Source organism: Ovis canadensis, chromosome 2 (assembly GCF_042477335.2).
Source record: "Ovis canadensis isolate MfBH-ARS-UI-01 breed Bighorn chromosome 2, ARS-UI_OviCan_v2, whole genome shotgun sequence".
In the NCBI taxonomy this organism is placed as follows: domain Eukaryota; kingdom Metazoa; phylum Chordata; class Mammalia; order Artiodactyla; family Bovidae; genus Ovis; species Ovis canadensis.
This window is the reverse complement of record NC_091246.1, coordinates 40,361,476-40,385,076: the sequence shown is the minus strand read 5'-3', so window position 1 is coordinate 40,385,076 and position 23,601 is coordinate 40,361,476. Positions and strand designations below refer to the sequence as shown.

General features: G+C 41.8%; 1 protein-coding gene across 1 annotated transcript in view; it reads left to right on the top strand.

Annotated features, from left to right (window-relative positions):
• DOCK5 (dedicator of cytokinesis 5) overlaps positions 1–23,601 on the top strand; it is a 274,699-nt gene that overhangs the window by 171,554 nt on the left and 79,544 nt on the right. Inside the window, exons 16-22 of the mRNA XM_069575968.1 lie at positions 1,468–1,540; positions 5,021–5,124; positions 6,228–6,411; positions 13,655–13,752; positions 13,992–14,081; positions 15,395–15,495; positions 18,630–18,764. Coding sequence (XP_069432069.1) covers positions 1,468–1,540; positions 5,021–5,124; positions 6,228–6,411; positions 13,655–13,752; positions 13,992–14,081; positions 15,395–15,495; positions 18,630–18,764 — 785 coding nt within the window. The remainder of the gene's footprint in view (positions 1–1,467; positions 1,541–5,020; positions 5,125–6,227; positions 6,412–13,654; positions 13,753–13,991; positions 14,082–15,394; positions 15,496–18,629; positions 18,765–23,601) is intronic.

Genomic DNA, 23,601 nt, shown 5'->3' with positions numbered 1-23,601 from the left:
GGCATGCTGCAGTCCATGGTGTCACAAAGAGTTGGACACAACTGAGCAACTGAACTTTACCATCCTCCACAGTTTTACATACTTAATATGTCTGGAGTCATGCTTTTCATATAAATTTAAACTAGGAATAAAACCACCATATGACCCAGCAGCCCCACTTCTAGGCACATACGCTGAGGAAACCAAAATTGAAAAAGACACATGTGTTTCCCTTGTTCATTGCAGCACTATTTACAATAGCTAGAATATGGAAGCAACCTAGATGTTTGTCAACAGATGAATGGATAAAGAAATTGTGGTACATATGTACAATGAAATAATACTCAGCCATAAAAAGGAACGCGTTTGAGTCAGTTCTGATGAGGTGGATGAACCTAGAACCTATTATACAGAGTGAAGTGAGTCAGAGAGAGAAAGATAAATATCGTATTCTAACACATATATACAGAATCTAGAAGCATGGTACTGAAGAACTTGCAGCAATGGGGAAACACATAGAGAATAGACATACAGACATGGGGAGAGGGGAGGACGGAATAAGATGTACGGAAAGAGTAACATGGAAACTTACATTATCATAGGTAAGATAGATAGCCAATGGGAATTTGTGGTATGCCTCAGGAATCTCAAACAGGGGCTCTGTATCAACTTAGAGGGGTGGGATGGGGAGGGAGCTGGGAGGGAGGGGATATATGTATACCTATGGCTGATTCATGTTGAGGTAGATATTCATGATAGATAATTACATAATAGTCCATGATATAACCACACCATAATTAAACTCTTGCCACAAATTCTCTGCTCTGTACATTGCCCCATGTCTCTGTTTTCCTGTCCCTTCTGTACATATAAGCAGCAAAAATAAAAATCTTCCTTTTCTCTAGTATTTTATCTTTCTCTTCCAGTGCGTGTATGTGCTCAGTCATGTCCAACTCTGTGACCTCATGGACTGTAGCCTGCCAGGCTCCTCCATCCATGGGTTTCTCCAGGCAAGGATACTGGAGTGGCTTGCCATTTCCTTCTCATGGGAATCTTCCCAACCCAGGAATCGATCCTGGGTCTTCTGCCTTGGCAGGCAGATTCTTTACCACTGAGCCACCAGGGAAGCCCTTTCCTTCTGTTATAGTCCCTACATGTTACTGTATTCATGTACAGCTTGTAGTCCGAAAGGTACAAGTACTGATGTTTTCACTCTGAAGCGTCTCCTGCTTCATACTTGAGAAGACACTAGAAATTTGTAGAATCTCCGCTTTCAGAATCTATGATAAATAGCAAAGATGATCTCTTGAGCTTCACTTGGTTTTGAGAAATAGCTGAAGCTCTCTTGCAGGAAGTCCTCCATGAAATCTCACTCTATCACAATGACGCCTTATGACCAGATACTAAAATGGGCCTCATTTTATAAAATGAGCTCTGCGTGCCAAGGACTGAATTGATATAAACTCGTAATTCTGAATTATTATGCAGGTGTCCATTGCTATAGAAGAAGTTACTCGCTGCCATATAAGATTTACCTTCCGACACCGGTCGTCTCAGGAATGTAAGTATTTATTAGGAGGTCTATGACATACTTTCATCAAAACAATATCTTTCATCAAAAAAACATCCTGTTTGACAGCACTTTTGTGTGTCTGTGGAGCAAGATACTTGGCATCTTTATCTCTGGATTCATTGGTGCTAAGGAAATATTTTTTAATAAATTTTTCTAGGTTTCCAGGATTTATATTCTGTATCAGAATTTTCTCCAAATGTGTTCTGTGAGTACTAAGGTTCTCTAAGATGCTAATAGATGCTCTCTGACACAATGAGTTTCACAGTTGGATAGAGATAGGAAATGCTTGTGTATTACATTTTCCTCTTAGGCATTCACAGTATATGTTGTCATATTTTTGAGAAATCCTGAAGCCAGAAAAGTGTTTAATCTCTAGTTTCCCAAATTTTTTTAATGAAAGAACTATTTCAAATTTTAGATCATAGTTCATGAGTTAATTTTTCTAAAGTATGAACAAAGGAGAATCTTGTTTATTTTCCGATTGATCACAATGTGTCTGGAAGGGTTGTTCTTATTCAGCACTGCATGAAAGTCCAGTCCTTCCTTCCAAACTGAAATTTTTGACTGTCGTCTGCCTACCAGACCACAGGCCAGGCCCTCAATAGATAATAGAAGACAGGACTCAGGCCCTGCTCTGAAAAGTCTCTGTGACCTAGTTAGAAAGATGAGTATGAAAACAGACTGGAATCAGACTGCTGAGGTGTGAATCTGGGTTCTTACTAGCCCTGTGACCCTGGGCAAAGTGAAAGTAAAAGTCACTCAGTCATGTCCAACTCTTTGCAACCCCATGGAATTCAAGCCTAGCACCCAACCCTGCCTGGGATTTCCTACAACTCCTAAGATTTCCTACATCCTGTTTGAGCCTCGAAGATAAGCAGAGGTTAGCCCAGCAAAGGGTGATGGTGGAGAAATGTGTTTGAAAAAGGAAAGGGAGGCTGAAGTGGGAGCAATTATAATATTAAATTGAGCCATCTTAAAGTGCCAGTTTTATAGGTCAGTAGCAAATAGTCAAATATTAGCAATTTCATCCAGTTCTACATTATACTAAAGGAGCATTTCTCAAGCTCTTAGTTGGTACCAAATACCACGTGGTATTTATATTTATACACTGTCTTGTTTAGTATCTACAGTAGTCTGATAAGATCCATACTACTTTTATCCACATCTGCACATAAGGAAAGTGAGGCACAGAGATGTTAGGCCCAAGGTTGGGCTTCCCTGGTAGCTCAGCTGGTAAAGAGTCCCCTTGCAATGCAGGAGAACCTGATTCGATTCCTGGGAAGATCCACTGGAGAAGGGATAGGCTATGCACTCCAGTATTCTTGGTCTTCCGTGGTGGCTCAGCCGGGTTCGATCCCTGGGTTGGGAAGATTGCCTGGAGAAGGGAACAGCTACCTACTCTAGTATTCTGGCCTGGAGAATTCCATGGAGAAGTCCATGGGGTTGCAAAGAGTTGGACATGGCTGAGTGACTTTTACTTTCACTTTGCCCAGGGTCACAGGGCTAGTAAGAACCCAAATTGACACCTCGGCAGTCTGATTCCAGGCAGGCTGGAGCAGGGTCATGGAAAAGTGAAGGTTCTTTTAGACCATCTTGTGGAGGAGCCATTAAAGAGTGTGGTATAGGTCAGGAGTCCCTAACTTCTGGAGTCTGATGCCTGATGATCTGAGGTGGAGCTGCTGCAATACTAATAGAAATAAAGTACACAATAAATGTAATGCGTTTGAATCATCCTGAAACCATCCCCCCTGCCCCTGGTTTGTAGAAAAATTATCTTCCATGAAACCAGTCCCCGGTGCCATAATGATTGGGGATTGCAAGTATAGGTGGGGTGGTGGTGGTGATTTGGTATCTGTTTATAACAGCTTTAGTCATGGTATCCCCAATCAAACTGGACACGGCCCAAGTGGCCATCAAAAGGAGAACATATGAACAAACTATAGTATAATCTTTTCATAACAGATACATGCTCAGCCAGTCTGGGGACACACGAGACCTAGCAGAGCTTAGAGGTGTGCCTGTGGTGAGAAGGGGCCACGAGTCACCCCAGCCATAGACATCTGAGTAGGGGACATGGTGAGCTCAGAGGCCAACTCTGAAGACCAGGAGGGAGGCCCTTTCCTTCCTCAAGAGGCTGGATCTCCTTCCCAGATGCCACAAGAAACACATAACCCCTTTTCCTGGCACATGGGCATCTTGGAAAATGAGAGGAACAGAAACCTTAGATGGCATCACAACCTTGTTATTGTTATTCAGTGGCTAAGTTGTGTCTGACTCTTTGCAACCCCGTGGACTGCAGCATACCATGCCTCTGTGTCCTTCACTGTCTCCTGGAGTTTGCTCAAGCTCCTGTCCATGGAGTTGGTGATGCCATCCAACCATCTCATCCTCTGTCACCCCCTTCTCCTGCCCTCAGTCTTTCCTAGCATCACAGTCTTTTCCAATGAGTCAGCTCTTTGCATCAGATGGCCAGAGTCTTGGAGCTTCAGCATCAGTCCTTCCCGTGAATATTCAGGATTGATTTCCTTTAGGATTGACTGGTTTGATCTCCTTGCTGTCCACAAACCTTGAAATACAATAAATACTTGCTGAGGTACTTCCCTGGTGGTCCAGGGGTTAGGAATCTGCCTACCAATGCCGGGGTCACGGATTTCATTGCTGGTCTGGGAAGATCCTATTTGCTGAGGAGCAACTAAGCCCACGCACCACAGTTACTCAGCCCGGGCTCTAGAGCCCATGCTCTAAAGAAAGAGGAGCTGCTGCAAGGAGATGCCCATACACAACTAGAGAGTAGTCCCTGCTCACCACAGCTAGAGAAAGCCTGTGCACAGCAGCAAAGACCCAGCACAGCAAAATATAACTAAATGAATACATATATACAGAGTATACATACATACGTACTGAGTCTGTTTTAAAACAGCAGTAGTGAGATAGCCCATGGAATGGTTTGGAAGCATGGCATTTGACCTGATTAGGTTTGATTTTGGAAATTCATACCAAAGAGTGGAGAGATGTTGGGTGGTGAAGGGCTAAAGACAGAGAGACCTGTTATGAAGAGCTTATAGGAATACAGGGAAGTGATGAGGGTGGCCTGGACTCAGGAGGGAACAGCAGGAATCGAGAGAAGAGGTGTCCAGAGGCTCTCGGGATGTGGGGTTAGCCTGGGGGCGGGGTTAGTGTCGATACTCCTTATTCTGATTGGATGTTTGAGTGAACTCTGGTGTCATTCATTCATAAATATAGGAAGAGCAGGGTATGTGTGGGGGCCACTAGAAGATTTCAGTTAAGGAACTGTTTCCTTCAGGGAGGCAGTGACATGGATAATCCATATGGCTTATTGGAGCTCACTGAACTAATTGATGAGCATGCGGTTGAACGCCTGACTGCAGAGCAGTGTGCCATCAGCTGTCATAGCCATCACTCCCTGGTCCTTCTGCCCCGCTCAGACATTTATTCTTGTCTTTTCAGCCAGAGATAAATCGGAGCGAGCCTTTGGCGTGTCCTTTGTGAAGCTGATGAACATAAATGGCACCACTCTGCAGGACGGGAGGCATGATCTGGTGGTGTATAAGGTGGTGCTAAAGAAAGAGGCCGAGGACTTCCGTACTCCCTCTGAAAGTGATTCTGAAAACTCCTTTTAGACTTCGTGTATAACTATCAGAAACTTCTCTAGAGCTACATGTGTTCACGCTTAACCAGTCTCGAATCCCAGAGGACTGTGGTCACACTAGCTTCATGGACTCCCATCCCCTTCAGTCTAATAAATGATAGTCCTGGGACTTCCCTGATGGTCCAGTGGGGACTGCCAGTCACACTTCCACTGCAGGGGGCGTGGGTTTGATCCCTGGTTGGGGAACTTGGATCCCACATGCTGTGCAGCATGGCCAAGGGGAAAAAAAATTTCTTTTTAAAGGATGGTCCCTCCTCCTTCTGCAGATGGCATCATGGAGGTGAACAGCCAGAGGTCGTGCTCTGGCTTTCTGTTCTTTGCATCACCCCTGCGGAGCGCTGATAATTGCACTGTTGGGCTGGGTTAGCAGGTGGTGGGTGTGGCAGGATGTGGTTTTCATATCAGCATGAGCCAGGCACCATTTCTGTGCTCTGCGGCCCCTCGTCCTCCAGTATCAGTTTTGTCCTTATTCTTCCATCTAAGTGCTGCAGAGCTGTCATTCCCACTGAGATTTTAGAGTCGAAAGTAGATGTTGAGAAGATCTCATTTGTCCACCAACGTCAAGGAGGATTTTTTCAGTTGATAGCCTTTCTGAGATGAAGCTGCCTGATGTGTATTTCCGTTAATAGCTCCTGAGCTCAGAAATAGTGTTGGAAGCCATGGCTAGCTCTTTCTTCTCAGGGGACCCAATGAAGTATAACTGTGACAATTCAAGTGACACGTTCAAGAAAATAAAATCCAACCTTACTGTTTACTTAGGTATTTATTACCCAGACTAGGATATTGATTTCTGCTTCATTACTTATTCAGTTTTCATACAATGTTGAAGTTATTTCTAGGCTCAGATATTTGAAAAATATCATAACACCTCAGAGTTAGAAGGGATCTACTATAAAAACTGTTTCTTATGCTAGAAATACACTGCGCTCACGATAAATATTATTTTATTTGCCCCTAAGAGATTTTGTCTACTCTTCTAGTGTCCCTGACATGCTTCCTTTGCAGGGTGACAACAAGAAGATGGAAGATGCTAAATTCTACCTGACCTTGCCTGGTACCAAGGTGGAGATGGAAGAAAAGGAGCTCCAAGCATCTAAAAACACAGCCAACTTTGCAGCAGCCAAAGACAGCACAAAAGACAGCTTTCAGATTGCCACCCTCATATGTTCCACGAAGCTCACCCAGAATGGTAGGTGCAGTGACTGGAATGACACCAGAATGGGCTTTCTATTGGGTCTTCCTGGGCTCCTTTGTTAAATTCAGGAGACTGGACCATCTGTCTTCTGAGATGGGGTCCTGGGCTCTCTGGATTCTACTCTTTGTGTGATGTTCTAGGTAGAACTATTAGATAGCTAGAGCTTTTTCTGAGGCTTCTTTGTCTATCTTTGAACCAGGATGAAAAACACTTGGGTGTTTTTTAAATATGGTAGAACCTGCAAATGTATTCTAACAGAAGCCATAAAATATGAAGGTCTTATGTTTCATTCCTTCAAGGCAGCAAAGAGCTCTAATACTGTTCTTTTTGTATGATGTGTATGAGAGATTTTGGTAGCAAGGGAAGGACACTGGCAGGCAAATACCAGTTTCTTGCTCAAGGATGGCAAAGAGCAGGGAGGATTTCCTGTTAGCCTTTGCATCTGTCGCCATGTAGACTCCTCTTTCCCCATTTTTTTCTCAAGCAGTCGGAGTTTCCATAAAATCAGCTGAACAGTTCAGAGTCGGCTTCACTTTGTCCCTTCTTGAAATCTGATAGCAATTTTAACTTCTCTTGTGTATATCATGGCATTTGATAGCTAATAACAGCTCCTTATTCATTTAACCTATGTAATTTCTAAGGAATCCTGCTGAATATAGTGATCCAAGGGTTAGATACTTTGGGGAGTTGCTTTAAAAATTCTGTATCCCCTGTGCTGTGTGGATGATTAGTCCCTTTGACCTTTGAGAAGAGTTGGGGGCTCTGCCTTAGGGAGATGATAAGGTGGACAAAGCAGCTGAGATATAAGGGACACTCAAGGATCAGATAGCATGTGGTCGATCTTTAGAAAGGGTCTAAAGATTTATTTTGGTGAATCATGGTTGGGTAGAGAATATGGATAGTATTTCAACTTGAGCAAGTGTCTAGACTCAATAGAGTGAGGCTTAGAGCTATTACTTATGGGAAAGTAAAAGCATGCACCAAAAGTGAAGCCAGAAAAAAGGCGAAACTATAAAGACATGAAAATATCCATGATTACAAAGGGCTCGGGGAGAGAGGGAGGGATGAACAGACAAAGAACAAGGGATTTTTAGGACAGTAAAGCTATACACTAAATGATACCCTAGTGGGTACAGGGATATATGTCACTGGACATTTGTCCACACCCACAGAATATACAAAGTGAAGCCTAACTTAAACGACAGCCTTGAGTTAATGATCTTTATCAGCATTGGCTCATCAGTTGTAATAAAGGTACTACAGTAATGCAGGATGTTAATAATACTGGAAACTCTGCAACCTTGAAGGGGTATTTGGGAACTCTCTGCACTTTGGGCTTAATTTTTTCTGCAAGCCTAAAACTGCTCAAAAAAATAAAGTCTGTTGTGGCTGCTGCTGCTAAGTCGCTTCAGTTGTGTCCGACTCTGTGCGATCCTATGGACAGCAGCCCACCAGGCTCCCCTGTTCTCTAGGATTCTCTAGGCAAGAATACTGGAGTGGGTTGCCATTTCCTTCTCCAAAATAAAGTCTATTAATTAGGAAAAGACAAACACCTTAAAAATTCAGCCAGAAAGCATTCTGAGCTTACATGACAGAACTATATCCGTGATATAACCATTGTTGGGGAAGAAGTAAGTATAAATAAATTGTTGATACAAGGTTAAATAGTATAATGTTTATCAGAAATGATTAAGAAGGTGTATCAGAGATTTTAAATATTTATTTTCAGACCCTTTGAACTAGTACTGTGACCCTTAGAAAGTGAACTTAAATGGACAATGAGAGATTAACACAAAGATTTCTGTAGGAGGATGTTTCCCTATTATTCATAATAGGGGAACACGGCAAATAATCCAGATGTCCAGTAGTTGGGGATCAGGTCAAAGTCTATAATGTTATTAAATTATGAAATATATGAGGCTGTGAAAAAAAAACTGGGTTGGCCAAAAAAGTTCATTCAGGTTCCACTGTAACATCCTCAGAGAAACATGAATGAACTTTTGGGCCAACTCAGTATTTCAAAACAAAGACATAGGAAAATGTTAACAGCACATAGAACATAACCTTAGTTTTGTTTAAATATATAAGGAGAATTTGGAGAATTTGGAGCCAGTTGCCTGGGTTCGGTTCCCAGCTCTGCCACTTGCTAGCTGATTCATCTTGGACAAGTCAGTTGATCTCACTGTGACCCAGTTTCCTCATCACACCTGCTGTCAGTCTGGAAGTAAGAAGAGGGGACAGACAGGGCAACCTTGTGCATATATGAAAAGACAGGGTATTCCTAGCAGCAGATCGTAAGCGTTGTTGTTTCTCTGCTTTCTTCTAATATGATGGGAATGATAAAGGACCAGTTCAATTTAGTCTGAGAAAGAAGCAGCTGAGGAACATGAGTAAACCATCAACTCCATGAGGCCATTTGCTGATCAGGAAGGTATCTGTTCTCCTTTTACACAGAGACTGACCAAAGGTGTTCCTTAGCCTTTGGAGGGGTGTTTAGACTCCAAAGGTCAAAAGCCACTGGACTTTGTCACAAACAGAGCCTGTAGGTGCTTTCATTACTTTATCAATTTTTTCGAAACTAGAGCAGCTCGATTTATATGGGATCATTCTGTTGCTGGATCGTATGGAGGGTGAGAATAGATTTGTTTTAGAAAAGGGAGAGGGAAGTCTCTGCAGGTATGGACCCTGCACCGGGCTTTCACAGCTGTCTCATTTTACCCATGGACATCCTAGCACAGGAGGACACCCATGTTGTTATCATTAATCTCAATTTGCTGATCAGAATTCTGAGTTAAGAAACCTAAGTTAAATATTAGGCTGGCCAAAAAGTTCATTCAAGTTTTTCTGTAATGCCTTGCCTAATACTTTGCCTGAACTCATAAGTAATGGACTTGGATCTGAAAATATATATTTGTAGCAAAATTTAGGGGGTTTTTTGTCATTCTTTTCTTTTTTAAATGTTACAGTCCTAATCTTTTCCCAAAGGTAATCTACCCTAAATTTGGAGACTGCCAATTAGAGGATCATGAATTCTTACATACTTCTGATGGAGATGTAAACTGGAACAACTTTGGATAACATTTAGGTAGTATCTGATATGGTCGAAAGTGGTCATTCCTGATAACCCAAAAATATACTCTAGTTTTACACCTCAGATAAGCAGCTGTACCTGGATACCAGGAGGCATATGAGAACGTACACAGCACAGTTGCTTATGATGTCTCAGAACCACAAACAACCCATCCGGTTTGGGGGCTGTTGTTTTGTTTTCTGTTTTGTTTTTGGCTATGCCGCTTTGGCTTGTGGGATCTTAGTTTCCTGACCAGGGATTGAACCCAGACCCTTTGTGTAAGTGTGGAGTCCTAACAGTTGGATTGGCAGAGCATTCCCCTATCTGGTTGTTCATTGACAGTAAAATGGATGAACAAATCCTGGTACATCCATACAATGGGATAGATACTATATAGCAATGAAACGAAGTTTTTCAGACCTATTCATCAACCTGTATGAATCCCAGAAACACTGTGAGTCTAGGCCTATTTCTATAAGACTGTGCCACCACTTTTCTTGCCCTAAGACCTTATGGTTCACCATTACCAAATACATTCTTAATACGAGCATTGATGGAGCATGCGAGTATCTCTAGGGAGTAAACCTCTAGGCTGATGAGCGGGTGCTTGGAAGATGCTGATCTGCTGAGTGACTCTTCTCTGCTGATGGTGTATCTAAGTCCTTTTCCTTAGGTAGCGCTCGTGAAATGGAGTGTAACCAGTGGAACAGAATGCTTGACTAGCCTCAGGCAGAAATAGGAGATGGGAAGATGGAATGGACAGTGCCTAGTGGATAGGTCCAGCACAGTGTCTATTCTGAAGTATTTATGTAAGGAGTGAAGAATTGTCTTGTGGACACTACCAATTTCCTCAGGGCTACTGGTTTTGATTCCACCCTGCTGTTCAGTCTTTGATCCAGCGTGTACTGAACACCTGCTAGGTGGCTAGCACTGTGACGGGTTTAAGAATGAATGCAATATGGTCCCTCCGCTCAAGTGTTTCAGTCTATGGGAAGAGACAAAGAGGTGTCAAGTGTGTCATTACTTACTTGTCCTAATGTATATTTAGATGGACAAGGAGTGCAGATAGAACAGAACGATTGGTGATGTCTTCCCAGAAGGGAATAGAGTTTGAAATGAGTCTTGAGGTAGAAGTAGCAGCTGACCAAATCCATAGTTTTGGGTTGGCCAGAAAGTTTGCTTGGGTTTTTCCATAACATCTATTTTTTTAAAATAAATTTTAAAATGTATTTATTTATTACCTATTTGGGCTTCCCTGTTGGCTCAGACTGTAAAGAATCCAGCTACAAATGCAGGAGACCTGGTTTTGATCCCTGGTTGGGAAAATCCCCTGGGGAAGGAAATGGCAACCCACTCCAGTATTCTTGCTTGGGAAATCCCATGGACAGAGGAGGCTGATGGGCTACAGTCCATGGGGTTGCACAAGAGTCGGACACAACTGAGGAACTAAGCACACATTATTTATTTGGCTGCATCAAGTGTTAGTTGTGGTGCACGGGTTTATCTCCAGTTGCACCAAGCAGGCTTCTGAGCGTGCGAGCTCAGTAGTTACGGCACGTGGGCTTAGTTGTCCCGTAGAGTAGAATGTGGAATCCTAATTCCCTGCTGCTGCTGCTAAATCGCTTTAGTCATGTCCGACTCTGTGTGACCCCATAGATGGCAGCTCACCAGGCTCCCCCGTCCCTGGGATTTCCCAGGCAAGAACATTGGAGTGGGCTGCCATTTCCTTCTCCACCTATTTCCCGGATGAGGGATCAAACCCGTGTTCCCCTGCATTGGAAGCAGACTCTCAACCACTGGACCACCAGGGAAGTCCCTCCGTAACAGCATATGGATAAAACCTGAACAAAATTTTTGGTCAAAGCAGTATAGTATTTCTGGGCATTTCAAACAAAGGGAAGTAAAGACAGAAAATTATTTCAGAGCATGCCACAGCTTGGGGAGTATTGAGCTGATCTGTTTGCCTGTGATGGGCTGGCAGGCAAACCCTAGGAGGGACTTAAACACCTTCTGCTGTGAATGCTATTGGGATTTTATTTTGTTGACAGTGGCTTGTCTCTAGGCATTGGAGGCCTCCCAGGGACTAAGCATGTGCATGCCAGTAAAACAGACACACTGAAGCAAATTGGCTGTTCTCATGAACAGAATACATTTTCAACTACTTATATACGTGTTTACACAAATCCATTGATTAAAAAATACATAGTGCTACGCTTACTAAAAAACACTGTACGAATAGTAGTAGTAACTTGATGCACTAGAGAAAATGATAAAGTAGTAATGGTCCAGATGCCTGCTTTAGTATGACACCAAAGTGACACTTTTAGTATCTAGACGTTCATTAGACCTATGAATGGCTTGTGGTTGGGTAGTTGCTAAGTCCTGTCTGACCCTTGTGACCCCATGGACTGTAGTCCACCAGGCCCCTCTGCCCATGCGATTTCCCAGGCAAGCGTACTGGATTGAGTTGACATTTTCTTCTCCAGGAGATCGTCCTGACCTGAGGATCGAACCTGGGTCTCCTGCATTGCAGGTGAATTCTTAACCACTGAACCACCAGGAAAGCCCATTGTAAGTGGTTTACAGATCCCAAATTCTGCATTTTAAATCCAAAAACACCCGAAGATTTTTGTTGCAGAGTTACCCTGCAAGCCATTCATCTGTTCTGCCATCCTTCAGTATAGCAACCCATCTGATTTGCCATCTGTTTTATTTCTTTGAAGAACTCTGGGAGGAAGTATGATAGAATAGCAAGGACATGGTTTTGGGGAATCAGAAAATCTGTCATTAAATTCCATTCATACTGTTCTCTGGCAGTTTTGTAATCTAAGGCGGGTAATTTAATATCACAAAGCTTAAGTTTCTTCATCTCAAAAATGAAACAACAAAATGAAACAGAATCTGTTCTGTGTTTACCAAAGGGGAAAAGTGGGGTGGAGGGATAAATTAGGAGGTTGAGATTAACATATACACACCTATAAAATACATATACATACCTGTAAAACATATACGTACCTATATATAACATATACATACCTATATAATAGGTAGCCATCAAGGACTTACTGAATAACACACAGAACTCTACTCAGAGTAGTTTTCTGTAATAATCTATGTGGGAAATAGAATCTGAAAAAGAATATATAAACATATATATGAATATATAATTTCTATATATTTACATATATAATTATATATCTTTACATATTATACATTACTATAACTATATTCTTACATATAATTCTCATGTATACTCATATTATTACAGTATATATTCTTATATATTCCTATATAATTCTTATTTATTCTTATATATTATAACAATTCTCTGTAATAATCTGTGTGAGAAGTAGAATCTGAAAAAGAGCATATATATTTATATATTCTTTTTACATATACATATTACATATTCTTATAACTAAATCAGGCTTCCGTGGTAGTTCAGAGGTGGTAAAGAGTCTGCCTGCAATGCTGGAGACCCGGGTTTGATTCCTCGGAGACCCAAGGAAGATCCCCTGGAGAAGAGAATGGCTACCCATCCAGTATCCTTGCCTGGAAAATTTCATGGACTGAAGAACGTGGTGGGCTGTAGTCCATGGGTTGCAAAGAGTCAGACATTTCAGAGTGACTTTCGCTCACTCACTATAGCTAAATCATTTTGCTGTACACCTGAAACTAACACGACATTGTGGATCAATGATACTCCGATATAAAATAAACTTTTTAAGTTGAAAAAATCAGTGAAATCTCTATAGTGTGGATGTGATGTTTAAATGAATTCATGTACATTTGTAAGTTCATTTTCCCCTCTGCATCCACCGAGACACACAGAATGACAGGAGACAAATTAAGCAGTGCAGCAAATTGAAGGAAGGTAGCTTATTTCAGTGATTCATGTGTAAGACGGTGATATCTTACATGAGAGGTGTGCCTTCTGTTCAGGAATTGTTTTAGGTTCTTGTACATTTGTGGTTTTTTTTTTTTTCTCTATGAAGAAGGAAAGATGACTAAAAGGTTTTCTTTGACTTAGGTAAGAGACAGTAAATTAAAAGACTGCATAAGGTTCTAGCCACCGGTAGGAGCAATGATCTTCTCTACAGAGCTGTGTGTGTGGATTGCTCTGCAAATCTGTGTCTAACGCTTATGGTTTGTGGTTGTTCTTCCCAGTTGACCTGTTAGGCTTGTTAAATTGGCGCTCAAGCCCTCAGAATATTAAACACAACTTGAAGAAGTTAATGGAGGTGGATGGAGGAGAGATTGTGAAGGTATGTTTATTTATTCACAGATAAGACTACAGCCACTGCATCCTTCGTTCAATATCTTAAATGAACCCAATGAGTGTAAATGAAGCCCCTAGTCTACATTGGGAAGCAAGTGTGCCAGTTTTTAAGAAAATGCTATTTTTAAAGCTCTTCTGAATTTGAAACCTAATTCTCCTCGTATTTCTGCACTCTGGAGCTAAACTGAAAGCACCAGATAACCTGTCTGTTTTTCTTATCTTCAGTTTTTGCAAGATACACTGGATGCACTTTTTAACATCATGATGGAAATGTCAGATGATGAAACATATGACTTCCTCGTGTTTGATGCACTGGTAAGCAATTATGCATGATAACCTAGTGTTCATTCTCACAACTTTGTGGTTTTTGATAGTTCACTATTATAAATAATGGTGACAGTATCCTCCTGCATAAATATTTGTATCCATCTTTCTGATGAATTCTTGAGGCAACATTCCCAGAAGTCATGTTAGATACAATTGACTTCTTAAAATTTTTATTTATTTATTTTTGGCTGTGATGGCTCTTAGTTGCAGTGCTTGAACTTCTCTCTAGCTGCAGTGCTCAGGCCTAGTTGCCCCGTGGCATGTGGGATCTTAGTTCCCCAGCCCAGGATTGAACCTATGTCCCCTGCATTGGAAGATGGATTCTTAACCACTGGGCCACCAGGGTGGTACCTAGATATGATTGACTTAGAGTCAAGACCTTTTTTCTTCAATTCCTGTTAAATCTTCCTTTTTGATATGCTTTTTCTTTTTCATTTGGGAAAATGAGAAATTTTACTACATTTGACATAAAAGAATCCCTCTAACTTGATTTAAAATTGTCTGGCCCTGAACCAGAGCATGGGGCTTCCCAGGTGGCTCAGTGGTAAAGTAACCGCATGCAGTGCAGAAGATGTCGGAGACCCAGGTTTCATCCCTGGATGGCGAAGATCCCCTGGAGAAAGAAGTGGCAACCCACTCCAGTATTCTTGCTTGGGAAATATAGACAGAGGAGCCTGGTGGGCTGCAGGCCATAGGGTTGGAAAGAGTCAAAAATGGCAGAGTGACTAAGCACGCACGCATGTTTCATAAGTAGGTGCAAAGTGGTTATTTGTTAGTTGAGTATCTAGTAGTGATAAGACGTCACCTGATAAGAGTTAACATCTGAGCAGAGGATTGAGACCCAGAAGTCTGGTGAAGTTCAGTTTTTAGGGGCACCCACACTGTGCTGAGGAGAGAGACGTCGTTCAGTATCTCATTAGCTGTATCCTTGCGATAGTATCTGTTATTCTCTCAGGAAGCCTGTCCTCACACCCTGCCCCCTCCGATTCCGGTTTCTTCCCTGACCTGTTTACCTGCGCCCTGCCCGCTCTCTCTGGTGGTCAGCTCTCAGAGGCCAGGGGGTGCTGGATTGTATGGTCTTCCTCCCAGCATTTGCCACAGTGCCTGACACTTCATGGGCTCTCTGTTCATGTTAAATAAAAAGAAACCTGAGACTTCTCTTCAGCTCTGGAATAGTAATGTTGGGGACACTGCCAAAATAATCAAGAAGGAAAAGAAGGCCCCATACGTTGAGGCCCAGCTTGCTGACTGAATGCCGGGGTTTGTGCTGTACTGCTATTTATATTTTTCACCTTTGGCAGGTGTTTATTATTTCACTGATAGGAGACATCAAGTTCCAGCATTTCAACCCTGTTCTCGAGACCTACATTTACAAGCACTTCAGCGCCACTCTGGCCTACGTGTGAGTACCAGGCCCAGGAAGGGTCTGTGGTTGGGTTGTTGGCTTGTGCTCCAGGGGCTGGGTTGTTGAGAAACCAAAAGGCCATGAGCTGAGGACCTGCACCTCTAGAGTACAGAACCTTGTGCTAAACTTCCTGGTGGAAAGTAGGAACCAACAATTCCAACCATGGAAAAAGGATTATATTCAGGCCCTCATCTCTGGGAAGTTATGGAAGAGATAAGGCTATACTGCCTTAAGAATCCAGAGCATCTATAGGTGAGGAGTTGAAGTTGTTAGGAGCATGATCCAGGACAGAGGACCCTACCCAAGATCTTAGGAGGTGGTTGTCAGTGGGATTAGCCAGAGGTGCCAGTGGGATCAACCAGAAGGTGAAGGGAGGACCACATGCTAGAGAACTGTAGGTCATGCCCTCAACTCTACACAACGAATGCTTTGTAGAAATCATTGCTTAGAGCAGGAGTCCCCAACCCCCAGGTCATGGGCTGGTACCGGTCAGTGACCTGATAGGAACCAGGTCCCACAGCAGCCAGTGAGTGGCTGGTGATCACATGAAGGAAGCTTCATCTGTATTTACAGCCACTTCCCATCCCTCACATCATCGCTTGAGCTCTGCCTCCTATCAGATCAGTGGTGCCATTAGATTCTCATAGGAGTGAACCCTCCTATTAACTGCATGCAAGGGATCTAGATTACGAACTCCTTATGAGAATCATCCTGAGAACTATTTTCTGTTCCCCTGGTCTGTTGAAAAATTGTCTTCCACAAAACTGGTCCCTGGTGCCAGAAAACTGGCTTAGAGGATAGAAGATTGAGTTTTCTTTCTTTTACATAAGAGGGAATGGTCCCCACCTTTCCCAGAGTGAAGCCTTCTTCCTGTCTTTGTATTATGAGACCTGACTGGTGTTTACTCTGGGCTTTGCCTTGCAGTGCCCAGCTCACCACAGGGTGGCCTGTTCCCCAGCCCCTTGCATTCTGGTTTTTGTGCAGAGCAGCACGATAGTGACAGAAATGTAGGTGAGATGGCAGGGATGTAGGGATGTTTCTCACATGGCGTAGGCCTGATTGTGCCAGTTGTTGCCAGCTGATCTGTCAGGCTACCTGCTGACCTGCTCTGTCATTCAGACCTTTGCTCCCATGGTTTTTTTTCTGAACTAAACTAGAAAGCTCTCGGTTTTATCTGCATAATGGTTCAAAAATGTAATAAACATAAGGGACATTAAAGCCGTGTCAATGTAGCATAATCAGCAATTAACACAATAGATATAATGCCCTCTAGGTTCAGGCAAGCAGCAGATAAACCAATGAGGCAGCTCTTTACACCCAGTAGCCTGAATTTCCAAGGCAAGAGCCACAAGAGACAAAATCCTTCATATGATCTTACTTATTTGTGAAATCTAAAAAAAAAGTTGTTGTTGTTCAGTTGCTCAGTTGTGTCTGACTCTTTGCGACCTCATGGACTGTAGCATGCCAGGGCTCCCTGTTCTTCGCTATCTCTTGGAGTTTGCTCAAACTTGTGTCCATTGAGTCAGTGATGCCAACCAACCATCTGATCCTCTGTCATCCCCTTCTCCTGCCTTCAATCTTTCCCAGCATCAGGGTCTTTTCCAATGAGTCAGCTCTTTGCATCAGATGGCCAGAGTATTGGAGCTTCAGCATCAGTCCTTCCAGTGAATATTCAGGGTTGATTTCCTTTAGGATTGACTTGTTTGAACTCAGGGAACTCTCAAGAGTCTTCTCTAGCATCACAATTCAAAAGCATTAATTTTTTGGCATTCAGTCTTCTTTGTGGTCCAACTCTGGAAAAACCAAAGCTTTGACTCTATGGACCCTTGGCAAAGTGATGTACAAATAGTACAAACGAACTTATTTTTACAAAGTAGAAGTAGAGTCGCAGGTGGAGAAAACAAACTTATGGTTACCAGGGGATACAGAAGGGGAGGGATAAGTTGGAAGATTGACATATGCACAACTACATATACACTACTGTGTATAAAATAGATAACTATTAATAATACCCACTCTCTAGTACAGGAAACTCTACTCAGTATTCTGAAATGGTCTATATGGGAAAAACATTAAAAACAGAGTGGGTATATGTATATGTGTAACTGATGCACTCTGTTGTACACCTTAATCTAACACAGCATTTTAAGTCAACTCTACTCAAAAAAAGAAAAAGATGAAATCCTATCATTGGATCTTTATTACACAGAGCCAAGTGCAGGACTGCAAGTGGTGTGCTTCAGTAATCTGAGTTGATTTGCAATAACTGATCAATTCTACATGATTCCTATGAATTTTTCTTAATACTGGCTCAAAAAGATTCCCAGAAGGAAAGTTCAGAATTTCAGTGCCCTCAAAAATGTGAGATGGCCCAAGATTAAAACAATGCCTAGTCCAGAGACTCTAGAAAAACATAAAGAGCAATCCCAGAGCAGTTTTATCTGTTCAGATGCTCAGAACTCTGGGCTGCTCTTCTTCCCATACAATAAAATTTTTATCTGGCTCCAATTTAGGGATTCTAAAAAGTTGGGGCAGATTGGAGGGAATTAGATTTCTTTTAAGGTGGCTACTTAGGTAGACAAATCCATCCTTACAGGAACATTTGAAAAAGTTGGCATAACATGTTGTTTTAGTCAAAAAGTTATTTCCTACTCTTTGCGACCCCATGGAGTCTAGGCCACCAGGTTCCTCTGTCCATGGGATTTCCCAGACAAGAATACTGGTGTAGGTTGTCATTTCCTCCTTCAGGGGATATTCATGACCCAAGGATCGAACCTATGTGTCCTACATTGGCAGGCGGATTCTTTACCATTGTGCCACCTGGTATACAGGGAAACCCCTGTATAACATACTAGAGATTAAAATACCTTCACAATTTGCACCCCTTCAGCTCTTTTTCTTGATCCTTTTAAAAATAATCCTGCAAAGGAAAAGAAACTATCCCTTGTTTCTAAGCAGAAGGGAAGCTCTAAGCCTAGACTGCAGTGAAGAAGAAATTTCTAGAAGAAATAATTACTATAGTTATGACATCTACTTTCCCAGGAAGCCAAGTTCCCTTTTGTGTAGTGTACCTTAGGCCCCAGAATACCACTTTGCCCTATTGATGCTTTTCTCTTTCTCATCCTTTTCAGGAAGCTCTCCAAGGTACTGAACTTCTACGTGGCAAATGCAGATGATTCCAGCAAGACAGAATTGCTTTTTGCTGCTTTGAAAGCCTTAAAGTACTTGTTTAGGTTCATCATCCAATCTAGAGTACTCTACTTGAGGTAATGGTGATGGTAATACGATTTTGATGCTCTCCACCCTCTCTGACAGTAGTTTTTCTTATTCCTTGTGTACATGTTCAGCTCTGTAACTGTCAAATTTCAGAACTTTAGAGCTGAGGATGAGAGTGGACTTGTTGTTTAGTTGCTCAGTCCTGTCTGACTCTTGGCAACCCTACTGCAACCCACCAGGCTCCTATGTCCATGGGATTTCCCAGGCAGGAACAGTGGAGTGCCTTGCCTTTTCATCTCCAGGGGATCTTTTCGACCCAGGAATCGAACCCATGTCTCCTGCGCTGCTGGCATTTTCTTTACCACTGAGCCACCAGGGAACCTAAGGGTGGACTGTGCAGCCTTTAAAGAAGGTTCCTGCCGAGTCCTTTTGGGTCAGCAGAATTTCTAAGGCAGTAGTGGCAGTTGGACTGAGGGATGCAGGTGGCTATAATGTGCAACCCTAAATGAGAGCCTTTGTTGGTGACAGATGTGTAGGAAGTCAGGTTCCTGTGGCAAGACTGTATTTAAAATAGCAAGGAGCTTCATGATGATATTGGATGTGCAAATCTAGGATCATGAACTGTTGCTGGAAGTAGATGGAAATAGTAGCAATTGTTAGGGGGATTTGTTTCTGAGGTTTGTGTTTCTTTGCTGACTTCAAGCTGAAGTGCCTGGTGAAACTAAGCCCTAAAGATATGATTAATTCCCAATTTGAATTCCTAGGATAACTGCCCCATCAAAAACAATAGAAATCAAAACTGAAAAAATAACTTTTCTGGGAATGTCCACAACCTCATTGCCATCACTACTGGATTTCCAAAGTATATTTCTAAGGCAGATTTGTACTTTGGAAACTATAGGTAACATACTAAAATATTAATAGGCATAAAGCTCCAAGTAAGAGGGTTTCAAGCCTGTGATTTGAGCATGTGTAGTTTTTTAAACCTCTTTTTTAAAAATCATAAAATTAAAGGCAAACAACACAGAAAAAACTTGTAACTTATAGTAAAGATCAAAGGTCAATAGATTTACTAATTAAAGTCTCATAAAAATCAACTACAGAATGATAAATATCCTTATACAATATAAACCAAAAATATAATTTACTAAAGAAAACAAGTGGTCAGTTAAATTTTTAAAATAATTTATACTATTAAAATGTAATATACACACCATCTTTACCTCTACATTTGATAAAGGTGAAAAATCTTCATCATCCTTTGGTAAGAGTGGACAAATTTAGCCATGTGTTTTAATGCTGATAGGAATATAAACTCTTTAAGGATGGAAATTGGGCACTGTGAATAAAACTCAAACATATACATGCAAAGCAGAGGAAGATATTTGTCCAGTGATAAACCATCTAAAAATTTGTGAAAAGAAATCCATCAAGTATGGACAAAGATGAATGTTACAGTATGTATCTTGCACCCTTTCAAATGTAGGGGTATTTTAAATGAGGCAAGATAACCCTGACAGGTTCAAAACTAAGGTAGAAAACATGATATCACAATTTCAAAAATAATTTAGAACTGGATGCATAATATGTGAAAATTTTAATAGTAAAACTTGTAGGTAAGAGGACTTTAAGTAGGTTTATTTTTTATCTCCATTTTCAAAGTTTCTACAGTGAATTTGTACATTTTTACGGTTTATAAACATGTTTAATGACTTAAAAGTTGAGCTGGACAAATGACAACTCTTTCTTCCCTAGCAGAAGCTAGTGGTGTTCCCCTAGCACAGGGTGTATACTCACCCTCTGTTAGTCTTTTCAGATGGTCTTTTATTGTTTGGTATTTGTATTTCATAATTAATGCTGAATTTCCACATATTTGGTTAGGATGTCCTACTGAGGAAACTTTCCCTTACCTAAAAGTTTGTATAGCAAACCAAACCCTGATGTTCAGCAACAAGTATCCTCATAAAAACATAAAAAGAAAACCTTAATTGATGAAATTAAACAAAATTATTTCCATTAATGATTCACTGACTCTTTTACCCTTCATAATGTTTCATTGCATCCAGCCCATTGTGTTCTTTTGCTCTTAACTTTGCCAACAAAGGTCTGTCTAGTCAAAGCTATGATTTTTCCAGTAGTCATTGATAGTTGGACCATAAAAAAGGCTGAGTGCTAAAGAATTGATAACTTTCAAACTGTAGTGTTGGAGAAGACTCTTGAGAGTCCCTTGGACTGCAAGGAGGTCAAACCAGTCAATCCTAAAGGAAGTGAGTCCTGAATATTCATTGGAAGGACTGAAGCTAAAGCTCCAATACTTTGGCCACCTGATGTGAAAAGCCAACTCATCAGAAAAGGCCCTGATGCTGGGAAAGATTGAAGGCAGGAGAAGGGGACGACAGAGGACGAGATGGTTGGATGGCATCACTGACTCAGTGGACGTGAGTTTGAGCAAGCTCTGGGAGATGAAGGACAGGGAAACCTGGCCTGCTGCAGTCCAGGGGGTCACAAAGAGTTGGACACGACTGAGTGACTGAACAACAGCACTGTGTTCATCATTTTCAAGGTCAGATCGCATGACAACAGTGGAAAAGCCAAGTTAATTAACCCATGAAACTAAGAGAGTGACTGTGTTGAACTTAGGCCCAGATGGCCTGTTTGTTCTTATTTTTCCCTGTGATGTTTTCTCATTCTAACGAAGAGCTTAAGCTGGGACAGAGAGTCTGGCAATCTGTATTCTCCAATCGCTTGGATTTTTTTTTTTTTAATTGAAGGATAATTGCTTTACAGAATTTTGTTGTTTTCAATCGCTTGGATTTTACAGATGCAATAGGACACTGAGAAGGTTGGTTTTAATCCTGCAATCTCATGTTAGTCCCTTTTTAATTAATAACTTTTTTTGTCTCCATTGAATTTGTTACATATGCTTCTGTTTATTTTGGTTTTGGCCTCAGGGCATGTAGGAATCTTAGCTCCCTGACCAGGGATTGAACTCACATCCCCAGTGTTGGAGGGTGAAGTCTTAACCATTGGACTCCCAGTGACATCCATAGTTCCTTTTTTTAAGTCACAAACGTAGGATGCTCTGGGTATTGGGGGTCTAGCACAGATGAGACGAGGTCCCTACTCCAGTGATGCTTGTGGGTTACATCAAGGTTAGGGGGGGCAGATAATGAAGAAGCCCACAAGATCATCTCAGGTAGATAAAAGCTAGGAGGGAAGGCATTGATGTGACAATGACCTGGGAAGGCTCCTTGAGCTGAGCTGGTGGGATAGACTTATCCGGTGGCTAGCATTTGAGTTGAGACTGAAAGACAAGGAGCTGGCCTCTGAAGGCCTCAGGTAAGAGAAGTGTGGGGAGTAGGAACAGCTATAGCAGGTGTCCTGTGGGGTCACCGAGTGACCTGTGGGAGGAATCAGGAGAAGCCACTGTTGCTGGAGCACAGAGATCCAGAATGGGAGGACGGAGCCTTGCAGGCAGAGATGCATGATGGAGACCACCTAGGTCATCATAACAAGTTCAAATTTCATTCCAGGTGTCATGGGAAACCACTGAAGGGTTTCAGTTAGAGAGGTAGTGATATCTGGCTTATATTTTACTGAGTTGGCGAAAAAGTTCATTTAGGTTTTTCTGTAGGATGCTGTGGGAAAACTTGAACCAACTTTTTGGCCAACCCAATACAAGATCATCTCATCTCTTAGGTGGAAAATGGATTGCCAGGGGTTAAGAGTGAAACCTGCGTGACCACTTAATAGGCTGTATTTTGTTGTGTTTTAAGTTTTAGGCTTTTTTTTAATTGGAGGGTAATTGTTTTCCAATGTTGTGTGTGTTTCTGCAATGTTAGTTTCAACAATGTGAATCAGCTGTAGTGTATACATATATCCCCTCCCTCTTGACCCTCCCTCCAGTAGGCTGTTACAGTTCAAATGTGAGATCTGGTGAGTCTGTCTCCTGTGAGATGCAGAGAGTGGGCCAATTTAGAGATAAGAGATCATAGGACTTGCTGTTAGAATGGGTTAGTGAGAGAGAAGAATTGATAACTTCTAGGTTTGGTGTGCTACTTGCCAAGATGTGGACTGTTGAAAGATGAGCAGGAAAATCAAGTGAGCTCTGTTTTGCACATGTTCATTTTGAGATACTTCATGGAATAAATTGCAAATAAAGTTCTTTTCCAGTTCTGCAGAATGGATGAATTGAGAATTCACAGGAACCCTCTGAATAATTTTCAGAGAAGTTCACATTCCATAGGTACCATATAGGTTATAGATGAATGGAGGAGACTAATATAAATATGTATATGCATATATATTTGAGTGTGTGTATAAAATTCCAAGTTCGAACCATCCCTACTCTTGACCAGTTGGTGGTAAGATGGCCACCCAGCGTAAGTGCACTTGGACAACAGTTTCAGTACTTTTGTGTTTCTTGAGACATGAGCCTTCTGATTGCTACTTAGGAGAAAACCCAGCCTTTCAGTTGATAGACAATCAGGGTACCTTACTTAAACAAGCATGAATCAGGGACTCCCCAGGAGATCCAGCAGTTAAGACTCCGAGCTTCTGATGCAGGTGTATTTGACCCCTGATTGGGGAACTAAGATCTCACATGCCTCACGCATGGCGAAAAGTTTTTGTTTTTGTTTTTTTAATTTAAAAAGCAAGAAACAAAGCACAATATCAGTGAAGGCCAAGGTGGCCTGTGTCCTGTGAGGGCCCTGTTGTGGAGCAGGTTGGCCAGGTCAGTAGATAGAAGAATGCTGACTGGACTCACAGACTAGATTGGTTTCAGATCATTTCTGGGTTGAAGAACTTTACTACCTATTGTCTGAAACTTCAGCACAAATGATCTTGATGCGATGAGACAGAATGATTCAAGTGGCAGAGTGATTA